Raw genomic sequence first — 12,473 nt, 5'->3', positions numbered from 1 at the left:
CATCTTAATACCATCTCTACTAAGAACAGGGTTTTTTTTAAGCCAGCATAACTTTGCCAGATTCAGTGCCCATGAAAGCCACTAAAATGATACCATTGTTTCCCTAAGCTATCATTCAAAAATAATTTTCTCAAGTAATATAAAGTATGTATAAACTTGCCCTTTCCATATTGAAATGTTATTTGGAAAAGTATCCTGTCACACTTCATTCCTCACAGAATTAACCATGGCCTATGCTTTTTTTTGTTTTTAGGTTAACAGGATTTCATCTTCCTCCACCTGTGACCAGTACAAAATCTGTATTTTCACTGCGCTTGACAAGTGACTTTGCAGTTAGTGCTCATGGGTTTAAAGTTTACTATGAAGGTAAGATTTTGAATAATTTTTGTTCTCTGATCTTTGTAAGTAATGCAACAAATAATACATTCAAAGTCACATTTATAACCTTATCTAAATTAGAATGTTTGCTTTCCATGCATTCATTATGATACAGAGACTTGTATCTGAGGCCAAAATATTTTAAACTCTATCATCTATACTCCCTCTACAGAAAAATGTTTTATGACTTTTACTTCAATAATTCCAAGTTCTTTAAATTCTGAAAACATAATCATAATCTTTCCAGTCCTTCTAACATGTGCTTATTCAAATTAATGACAAGGAATGATTTGTTACTCTTGAATTTAATAGGTAGTTGAATTTATAGCTGAAAGTTTTATGGATGGATTCCTTCTCATACTTTTGCATAGGTGAAATGCTGATTCAGTTCTCTGAGGTAGTGAAAAGCTTGTTCCCTTTTGCAGTTTTCACACAGCCACTGAAGTGAGTAGACACACATATTCTGTAAATCCAGAAGTTCATAGTATTTAATTCATGTTCTAGGAAGGAACATGCTTCTGGTTTCTATTGTGATTTTGTTTTCTGCTGTTCTGGCTTATGCATGCTTGGGTTGGGGGAACCATTTTATCTTTGGCTTCTGCTTCTTCTTCTGCATTTTGCTGCATTTTTCAGCAAAGAGACTAATTGTGCATTGTATAATTTCCATTAAAATTCTCCCCCCAGAATTGTGGGGGATTTTTTTATGCTACTTTCCCTTCCATCTGTGTGAGGGGAGGGGCGCTTGTGAAAGCAGGTTGTATTAACCCAGAACAACCACTAATGCTAATAGATAGTGTACTATGCATTTCACTTGTTACAGAGAATGATTAAAGCTAAAACAGAAGACCACCAATAGATTTCAGTTTGTACATATGACTGACCCCTCACATGGTTCCTTTGTAGGCTGAAATAACAGCCTGATTAACAGAACTCAAACCTCTGAATTGCTGACAGCTATGGGGAAAATGTATCTTCAACTACAGAAATCAGCATTTTAGAAGACAAAATATAAACCTGTAACCTTGAATTTGATATTCATCTTTTTATGAATATGAAGCTTTATTTTGTGTAATCAGGAATATTGAAAGAAGGTATGCTTGACCCCATAGTTATCCTTCACTGGTGTCTCCCCATGGCTAGATCTATTTTTTTAACAGCTGCATCAAAGCAGCTTTGTTCAGTGAGAAAACGTTTCTTTCAATTCCTGTTTTTCTTACTTCCTATGAAACTACATATCTTTTTTCAAGCTAGCAAAGAAATGAAAACTCATTTTGTTACATTCATTTCATGGATCATTCCTTGACATGAGGGAATAGATGTATTTCAATGATAATCATATCAGGGCAATCTCCATTTCAGTTCTTGTACTCTTTGTGAATGTATATAACCCTGCAATCAACATTTTCAGATCTTGTTCTACCTAGCATCCAATTTTCAAAAAATTTGATTGCCCAGTAGCTCCTTTTCAGCTTCCTGATTAAACATCTGCATACTTATTACCACTAAATATCAGACCATATACTTAAGGGCTTCATTACGGATTTGTTCTGTGAAACCTAAGGTAGATATCATTAGCAATCTATCATTGCCATAACACAAAACCTTAGACAGGGATAGCATGAGAGGGCTGGATAAGCAGTGGAGATGTACATCTGTAAGGATTTGATCCAGGTGTGATTTAAAAGCAAAGAAACATGCCCTTCATAATGATAATTTGAAATACCATCCTTTGAAATGTATAGACCCAGGTTACAAAGTGATGGTTATATTGGAGACATTACTGTTCACCAGCTTTTAAAAAACCCCTAAAACCAACAAAGCCCCAGCCCCCAAATACACAATATCCACCAATATCTGTTTCTTTGACCTCCCATCCTCCTTGACATATTTGTAGTTGAGCTGAAAGTTGACAAGGAAGTTGAGAGTACCTGACAGGATCTGTGGAACTAAAAACCTACTGTTGACTTTCTTAATCATAGCATAGAGGAATATATTAATTTTCTAGTCTCCTAAGATTAAAATGTACATGAAAAGTTATAAAATTATATCATCACTAGAACTTCTGTATGTAGCCATCATAGGTAACCCCTTGCAATTGCATCCAGTCAAACTTAGTGCACAACAGACCACTGAAACACCTATTCTGGCCTCCTGCCATCAACATCGTAAGCCTCAGTCTGCATCCTCTGTCCTCAAGTCCTTCTCTCTTTCTCTTCTTCTTTCTCTCCTTCTCACTCTCTCTCTTTCCTCAATGTCAAATAGAGTATTTGGGTTAGCTTTAGTACTGCTGTGCATATACCTCATTATATTGAGTTTCTCTGTTATTTGGGAAAGAACATATCTGAGAAACAGGGAGATGTACCTTGCAACATAGCACAATGATCCCAGAGATAAAAGATTTCTGGAGAGAAAATTGAAATAAACTACTCAAAAATAACTTCACTTACAGTGGCCAAAAAAAAAAAAAAAAAAAAAAAAGAGATGCATTAAAAAGTAAGGAAGGATTTTAAGAAAAAAAGCCCTTGAGCTACAATACTACAAGCAGCAATTTATCATTTCATCACTGTCTAGTGACACAGCTATCTTGGCTTGAGTGGGAATGGAAAAGTTAAAAGCCTGAAGATTCTGTGCCTGGGTGTGTTTTCTTTAAATTTTTGTTTGCTTGTTTATTTTTGATTAGTTTGGTCTGGTTTGGTTTGGTTTTTGACTGGTTTCTGGCATCTTTTCTCTCTCCTATTTTTTAGTAGTTCTCTGGGTATGTGTAATGTGTACAGGTATTAATGTATGGAGAATAAATGTTATGCTTAATCCCTTATTAGGTCATTTAGGCCAAGACACAATGTAGCTGTGTCCTTTTCATTTTATTTTGGATAAGATTATTTTGGATTCAGAATAGAAGCATTTAATGCATTTTTCCAATTCCTGTCCTGAGGTTCATAAGCAGCTTTATTCATTGAGAGCACAAGAGTGGAAATAGAGCTGCTGTAAAGGAAAGTAGCATCCTGGCCCATAAAAGCAAGGGGCTTCAGTGAACCTAGGCCAGGCTTCAGTGAACCTAGGCTAGCTAACAGTGCTTGCTTTTGTTCTTGATGGGTTATTTTGCAGTATATCAAATAGGTAGCTGGCATTGTTAAAATCATTGACTTCATTAAGAAATTTACAGCTGGAAAGTCTATGACAATCTTTATATAAGGTAAGTATGACAGATATTTTTCTTGTGCTATCCTACTGATCATGGAGAAGTAAAAAAGAGCTAATATATAGATCACTCTGAATGTCCTGGAGATGAATTGAAGTTATTTATAAGGGTGTCATGAAATAGAAATGTATCTGTTTTATACTGCTACACACCTTTTTTAAAAGATTAATTGCAAACCTGAATTATTAGACTGCATCATAATGAAATGATCTTCATGTTTGCAATGGAGTAGTGCGATAGGAATTCAACAATTCTGATGAAATGCTTTTGAGAGCAATGTTAAAAAATTTAAGACTAATCTCATTGTTATGGGTAATGGGAGGTGGGCAGGAAAGAAGGGAGCAGATGGTGTTTATTAAGAGAATAGAATTTCCATCTAGTGACTTCTAGGGACCTATAATGCATTTCTTTCAACAATATTAAGAAAAATGGGTAGCTGATCTACAGGATTATTGAAGCATGTAGATCAGAAATACTAGTAGGGTTTAAATGCACCAAGATGTGATGCTAAAAATAATCTCGGCAGTTGTTATAGAGCAAGAGAATATGAACAAATAGGATAATCTATTTTTAGCTCTTTTTCATACTAGAATTCAAAAATGTGGCTACACATAATCTAAATCTTGAATTTAGATAAAATTAATGAAGTACTAGATGTATGAAACTAATACTACTACTGTGACAGTTTTAGGTCTCTGTAAAAGGTCCACTCAAAAAGTGCTTGCCAGGTTTGAGTTGTAAAAGCCTGATTGAGTGAAGCAAGTGAGGAGCTTAGTGCTGGCAGCTGGAGCAGGCCATGTGCTTAGAGCTGGGTGGATGTGGAGGGCAGCTCTCTGTATCTTCTCTGAACCAGGTATGCATGTATCATTCATAAGCAGACTTCCAGCTGTTTTTTCCAGTGGGTCAAAGCTCCAGGAATAGGGATGAGGTATCAAGTATTCGGAGGATCCATGCTGGGCAAGTGTGCGTGTGCTGTGCATTTGCTAGAAAGCATCAGACTGGACCAGCTTGTGCATAGGGGACCTGTGGGGTAGGTAAGAAGGCCTGGGATGTGGGCAGATGTTCCAGGCAGGCAGACAGACAGGTTGTGCGGGTACTTGTAAGAACTTGGAATGTTTTTGTGCTTGTGAACTTGGACAGTTTCCTGTGCATGTCTGCACTAATGACTTCCTGTGTCTGCAAGCTCAAGTGAAGACTTGGCCTCTGGTGATTTTGTTTTGTGTGAGTCTTGTACATAGATATTGTTTAAGGCAGTGCCTTATCGGCGGCAGTCTATAGCCAGTTATGTGTATGTGTCTGGGTTTCTCAGGAATATACTCTGAACTATGCAAGTGGTTAAACCTGCAAATGGGAAAACATCAGCAGCTTCCACTGGCCTTAGTCAGACATCCACAAATCTTGAGGCTGGGCTTCTGTAGCCAAGCAAGAGAAACTTCCAGCTCCCAGAGCCACTTATAAATAACATTGCCTCACGTCCTTTATATGTCATGTGGATTTATCAAGCAAAATTTGCCCTTGGAAAAGTCTGTGCTGATTATTCCCAATTACCTTTATCTTTTTGGTGTTGGAAAATGGATTACAAAAGTGTGCTTCTCAGGCTACTTACAGGAACTGAGGAAAGGCTTGCTAAGTGTATAGTGCCTGTGGTGGTCTGCCTAGTCATGAATGACTACCACTGATTTTCACAATTTTTCATCAGACAGCAGCTTTTTTTCTATGTTGTCCATTGTTGTTTTCCCCACTCACTGGTATATCTGCATTTTTCCCAGTCATTTTTTTGCTGCTAACAAACTTGTACAAACTCTTTTTATAAACCATAACATCTCTCAGTAGTGCTAGTCCCCCTTGGACTTTGGACTTCTTCATTTTGTCCCTAAGTACTTAAACACTTTTATATTCTTTTCCTCTTGTCTATCCTTTTCTTCTATTTTTGTTTTTCTGTCACTACTTTGCATTTTAGTTCATTAAGAAGCTCCCTTGTTAGCCTCTTGAGTCATTTGCCAAAGTTCTCTTTGCCTTAAAAGAGTTGGATGTCTTAAAAAAAAAATATAAAAAAATCATCTGTCTCTCTGCTTACCCTTTCTCCCTATAATTGCTTCCCAGGAGATTCTGCCTAACAATTCCCCAAATAAATCCAGATGTGTGGTCTTAAAGTTTAGTGTTCCAATTTTTCTACTTACTTCTCAGCCTTCTTTATAATCTTGGGCTTGATTTCCTTCTGTTCTACTCTGTAGCTAGGTACCTATCCTCTGAGAAGACTATTTTTAAAGGCCCTTCTTTTGAGGCAAGAAAGTCTACTTGTGATTATGTTCTTCTTTGCCTTGATTAGCTGCTTTCATTTCTTCCCAGCAGTCCTACTTCATCTTCAGACGAAGTGCCATGATTAAGGAAGCCAAAACATAGCAGAAAACTGTGCAGCTAGGCATTAGTTTGCTGGATGCACATGCTCATAGCCAGAGCTTATTTCTTAGCCAGAAGGACTGAGAAGGATATCACAGAATCACAGAATCACCAAGGTTGGAAGAGACCTCAAAGATCATCAAGTCCAACCTGTCACCACAGACCCCATGACTAAACCATGGCACCAAGAGCCACGTCCAATCAACACCATATCAGATCATATCCCCTTCACTCCTCCCTTCAGAATCCCATACCAACCTTTGATGTGTTTAAGGTTTCCCTTAGCCACATTATTACCACTCACATGGGTGAATAGCATGAGGTAGCAGGTGTGGAGCTGAACAAACACCAGTTGTTCTTTGAAATGATGGATCTGGGCTCAAGGGAAAAAGTATGCCATCTAAGATTACAGGTCTGGCTTACAGACAGATGACTGTCCTGTGCAGGAGGGAGCATCTGACCAGTAGTGCCTCTCTAAGGCTCAGTTTATATTTCTGTGTCACTTCATTAACAGTATTCAGAGTACAATTAAAGATTATTCCTACTCCCAAGGATTCACCATCTTATTTTAGTGATATATGTGTTGAAATCATCTAGATACATTTTTCTCCCTTGTTCATTCATTTGCAAAATAACATATTTGTAGGAAAAATCCCTCATGCACAGGTGCTTGATTATAGACTTAGTGTTTTATTCTAGCATAACTACCAGCTGGACTTCAGTTGCTGTCTGCTAGATGCTAAATTCTCCTTGATGAATCTTAAATAATGAAGCTAATTGATTAGACAGCCACAGAATCATGCACAATTTTGTTCCAGGCAAAATAAATGGAAATACATTCATCTGTTTTAACATGTGCAAAAAAAAAAGTCATTATCTGAAAATTATCATTTCTTCTGCCTTAAGAAATATATAACTATTGGAAGAAAAAAAAAATCTCTTCCTTAGTCTGGACAAAATCCACTTACTATTTCAATGTTCTGTTTAATTTTTGTCTTACAGAATAATGTTGTTAAATAAGCCATATTTGTCAACCTGTTGTACTGTAATTTATCATTTTGAGATGTGTCTCACATTGAAGTTTAATTAAGACAGTGATTAATTTGAGCTCTTAATTATATGTCAGCCTTACTTCAGTACTTTTCTTATACTTCCAATGTCATTTTTCATGAAAAAAAATATTAATATACACTGCAAATCTTGAAAGAAATTCCCCAAGAGGTTCTGAGGTTTTCTTTGTGACAATGTGGACTGTCATATTATTAGGACAAGTACAATACCCTGACAAAAGCAAATCTTAAGGCAATTTAATTTAAGATTGACATTTTGATCCCTTGTCTAGACAAGCAGTGATAACTGTAATCCAATATAGGTGAAAAACAGTATTGTGGAGGAACTAATACACTGGTCATTAAAACACCAAATTAAATGCAGCTCTGTGTTTATAAGCAGTTGCTTCCTTCATTCTTTTCCTAGGATACAGCTCAATTAAATTTTTATGCAGTAATACACATTGGCAGAATGAAATATCCATAAGGTTTGTAACAATGGAGCTACTACTAAGTGACACTTAGACCCCTTGAACTACATGGCTGAGTCGTTTCACCTGCATTTGATATTTGATGGAATTTTGGCTTTGTTTTGTGGCAGCTTTGATAGAACTTCTGTATCAATATTATCAGAACAGGTTCATTATGCTCAGCATGCAGCCCTTTAGTCAGGAAGAAATTCTGCAGGTGAACAGGTATATTCATGATGTGAACATGCACCTTAATAATATAGAATTGGTTAGGCCGCACCTTGAGTACTGTGTCCAGTTCTGGGCCCCTCAGCTTAAGAAGGACATCGAGACACTTGAACATGTCCAGAGAAGGGCAACAAGGCTGGTGAGAGGCCTTGAGCACAAGCCCTATGAAGAGAGGCTGAGGGAGCTGGGATTGTTTAGCCTCGAGAAGAGGAGGCTCAGGGGTGACCTCATTGCCCTCTACAACTACCTGAAAGGTGGTTGTAGCCGGGAAGGGGTTGGTCTCTTCTCCCAGGCAACCAGCACCAGAACAAGGGTCAAGCAACAATCTCAGCAGTCTCAAGCTGCGCCAGGGGAGGTTTAGACTCGAGGTGAGGAGGAAGTTCTTCACCGAGCGAGTCATTCGTCATTGGAACGGGCTGCCCAGGGAGGTGGTTGAGTCGTCGTACCTGGAGGTGTTCAAGAGGAGATTGAACGTGGCGCTTGGTGCCATGGTCTAGTCATGGGGTCTGTGTTGATAGGTTGGACTCGATGATCCTCAAGGTCCTTTCCAACCTAAATGATACTGTGACACTGTGACAGAGTAATTATGTCTCAGATTTTCAAAGGTTGTCTTTTTTACCATGTTAAATTAATAGTTTACATTTGGACACAGACCTGTAAGATATACTGTTGAGCATTTAGTAGCATCCACTAAGCACAATACAAATTGTGTGACATGTAAAATGCTTGGAAACAAGTGAACTTCACTTTTTTTTTTTTTCCGTTGCTAAATTAAACATTCAGTTATGTTGGTCTCTGACATTACCCACAGTAAAAATTATAATGGATTCTTGATAATGGTTTTTTAATCTAAACCCCTAGAAGTCTGCATGCTTTCCAAACACCAGTTTATTATACTTAGAGTGTTTTTAAACAGTATTATCAGGAAACAATGTTCATGAAATAATTTAACAGTTCATCAGCTCATGTTTCTGTACAGAATCCTCATACCTTCTTTGCTTTTGGCTTTCATCATACATTCTGTAGATTCATAGAATCAATAAGGTTGGAAAAGACCTCAAAGATCATTGTCATTTTAATTTCTATTGCGTTTTTTCCTTAGCTCATTTCTTTAAGCCAAGTACACTTATTTAATAGGCAACATTTTTAAAGTCTGCTATATCAATTTATAAATCCTACCATATGTGAGAGGTTAGGTTATCAGAATTCACCTCATGGCTTCCAATATATATTAAAGTGCTGGTGTTGATATGCTGTATTATCATTGCAGACTACTCATACAGAGGAGGGCAGAGATAATTCCAGAGTGGTGTCCCATTTCTTTTCCCACTACTTTTTAGAAAGTGAACACAAATGTCCAGTACATACAGGTGTATAGATAAACCATACCTAGCCAAAACTGTATCACACAGGTGTGGGGATATGACATATAGCTAGGAAAATGATAATATTTGTGCTTTTCACCCTGTTCCTGAGAACTTTTCATGAGTTTAAAGGCCCTTATTGTCACATTAATGCAGTTGACATGGTAGACACCTAAGTAGTCATGACATCATTGCTGTTCATTCCTTCAGGTCACATCGGTTGTCCTGCAAGCAGATGAACATTACATTGCCTCTGTGGGCTACCTGGGACTTTTAATTGACAGGACAACTGAAAGGTCACAGTATATTTAACTTTCCCTTATCAGAATAATAGGATGAATCAAAAATTCTTCCATAATGCTACCCACAACAAATTTGTCTGCACATTTCTGTTATTTGCATGTGGACTTTTGTTGTGATTTTAGCCTGATTGCAACGTAGTGTGTTGGATTGCAATTGCCCCCTAACTAATTTGGAGAAACTACCCCCAAAAATAGACTAGCTCACTTTGGGATGGAAGCAAATGAAGCTATATTTACAGGGAAATTACAAGTTAGATATAGGAAATGCAATGAAAATGTACAAAATATACTTTATTTATTTATGCAATTTATAAACCACACAGAAACTCCTCAGATGCCCATGAAAAGATACAGGGGGACTGTCCACCTTCTCCTCTGCTCCCTGCCTCCCCTTTTGACAGTAGTCAAAACAGATACCCTGGCAAGGCCAAGGAAGAGACAGAACAAGAAGCTGCAAGCAGAAGTGACAGAAGAAGAAAAGAGAGAACAAACTGCTTATGCCACTACTCTATATCCCCATTAGCAAGTCAATGAGGTCTGTGGTGACAGGTTGGACTCGATGATCTTTGAGGTCTCTTCCAACCTTAGTGATACTGAATACTGAATATAGACCTTTTCATTATATTTCTTTTGTATCCAATGATAACCTTTTTTTTTTTTACTTTCAGTCTTTGCAGTCATGAACCAAGCTAATGTTCCCCTTCAAACAGTAAAACAGAGGCAAAACTACATTTTAGCATATTTTATTTGCAAGCCAGAAGCAAGGAAATTCAACACAGAATGTGAAAAATATTATATTTAGCAGCAGTATAAGTATTGCTCCTAATTGGGTGCAACAAACTGGTCATCAACTCAAAGTCACTTCCTTGTTGTTTTTACTGTGCAGCACAAATTTGATCTGTTTATTTGGTGTTCTTTATGGCTGCATCCAGATATTCAAAGAGTAGGTTTGCTAGAGGGCAATGCCATTAGGGTTTTGTAGCAAATCAAAGATTTTATTTCAAGGCCTGAGCTATAGACCCTTCTTATCTTTCCATTAGATTTCATAAGATACATCCAGTGTTGATTTTCACAAGACAGAGAAGGTCATCTTCAGGGAAAAATAAACCAATAGGTTTCTTACGATTCTAGTCAGACTCTTTTGAATGCTCTTCTTTCTTTAAACTCTCGTAGATATGCTACACTGACTTATAAGAGAAAATTAATGTATTGAGAACTCTTAATCTCTTGTCATTCCTTGGGGCCTAAAATCATCTTTTAGGTTAGTGATTTATTTAGGAAAACAGCAATCTGTAGTGAAATAGAATTTTCACTTCTTGTAGTATAATAAAAGGTAAAAGCCTCAGCTGCTTGTTATAGGAGCCAAGTTCATCCCAGAAGCAGTGGTAGCTAATAGCATACTGGCCTGCACCAACAGAAGTCTAGTCAGTAAATTGGGGGAAGTAGTTATTTACCCTTCCTCAGATGGTGACAAATTGCAGCATGTTCAGGGAAGAGCCACCATGAAGCAGTTTCCATTCTAGGAGAGGCTAAGCGAGATAGGCTTCCTCAGCCTGCAGAAGAAATGACTGGGGGCAGAAAGGTGTCAGAGCATTCTTCAAATACCTGCAAGGAGCCTAATAAGAAAGGAAAGAAAGTAATAATCTTCATTTCTTATTTTAATGTGAAAATCAAATGTGCTTTCCTAAAGAAATTATTTCCATCTAAACACAGACAGATTTTGGAGCTGGCCTGAAGTACATCCAATTGAATGTAATTTATTATTAGAGAACAGCAAGGGCTGGAAGACAAGGAATAATAAACTGAGGGTCACGCTGTTCCTTGTTCAGTGGGGCACAGTTCAACAGAGGATGGAAATGGGGAGCAAAGCCACAGGCTGCTAAAAGGGTTCATTCACAGAAACATGGCAAACAGTGGTCAAACAGGATGCACCCAGGGAGTAAAAAGAAACGAGATCAAGGTTACGCTAGAGACTAGGTAACAATACATTGCTGAGTCCATGTGGGATCTAAGCTCCCTACAGAGCAGTGCCAGGGCATTCATCCAGCAGACATCTGGAGACTAACTGACAATCCTAGAGTGTTGCTGCACCAGGGGACTGCCCCAGGTTTCGCTTAAATAGGAATCCTGGGCCCATGGGCAAGGATGAGGTTCCCAGGTGAGGATAGTCAAAATCTATTGCTGATCTCAGAACCTTGATATTTATTCTTTCAGGTTATTGAAAGATATTTGTACTTCATGTACCTATGTTAATTTCTTGTCATGAGCTGTGATTGCTATGTGGAGACCCTGGTTTTTCACGAGGTATCTTGTTCATGAAAACTATAACTAAGCAGACGTGTTCTGTCAATCTTTACTACCTGATTGATTATTTATATTTCTGAACCAATAGGTCAGAAATACTTTCATTTGAAGATCCATAGGACTAGAATTTCTATCCTTTTAATGTATTAACCACTATCTTAAAAATACTTCATAAAGTTTGATGAAGAAGAGTTTACATCATTGGATGAAGGCATTTAGAGCATTTAAGTTGAACTCTTAAATTGTCCTCTGTAAAGGAACATTCTTTTTTAATTAGTTTTGTGGGAAACATTTGTTTCCTAACTTTGAGAAACAAAATCGGAACCTGGCTGCAGGCATCACAGTTATGTTTTCATTTTAGTAGAAAATTTGTCAAAAGACTTCAGTATTTATCTTTTCTGTCAGAGTGGTCCTCAGAAAACCAATTGAAAAATCCCTTTGTCTGCATGTGCTCCACTCTGAGACATAAAAGCTTATGTAATTGTTTACTTTGTTTTTTCATTGCATGACATTCAGGGGAAGTTGAGGCTCAAGGTGAGGAGAAAGTTCTTCACTGAGAGAGTTGTTAGCCCTTGGAATGTGCTGCCCAGGGAGGTGGTGGAGTCACTATCCCTGGAGGTGTTCAAGAGGGGATTGGACATGGCACTTGGTCCCATGGTTTAGTCACAAGGTCTGTGGTGACAAGTTGGATTTGATGATCTTTGAGGTCTCTTCCAGCCTTGGTGATTCTGTGACATGATCTTAGGCACAGAAATGTACATATAGAGACTATGAGGCAT

General features: G+C 37.8%; 1 protein-coding gene across 1 annotated transcript in view; it reads left to right on the top strand.

Annotated features, from left to right (window-relative positions):
- The window catches only part of CSMD3 (CUB and Sushi multiple domains 3), a 406,730-nt gene that overhangs the window by 76,648 nt on the left and 317,609 nt on the right, over positions 1 to 12,473 (top strand). The window contains exon 3 of the mRNA XM_068167989.1: positions 254 to 366. Coding sequence (XP_068024090.1) covers positions 254 to 366 — 113 coding nt within the window. The remainder of the gene's footprint in view (positions 1 to 253; positions 367 to 12,473) is intronic.

The sequence above is a fragment of the Melanerpes formicivorus genome, unplaced genomic scaffold (assembly GCF_026170545.1).
Source record: "Melanerpes formicivorus ecotype bairdi unplaced genomic scaffold, bMelFor1.0.p_v2 SCAF_128, whole genome shotgun sequence".
Lineage (NCBI taxonomy): Eukaryota > Metazoa > Chordata > Aves > Piciformes > Picidae > Melanerpes > Melanerpes formicivorus.
Note: the sequence above shows the minus strand (reverse complement) of the source record. Positions and strands in the feature narration are given on the sequence as shown.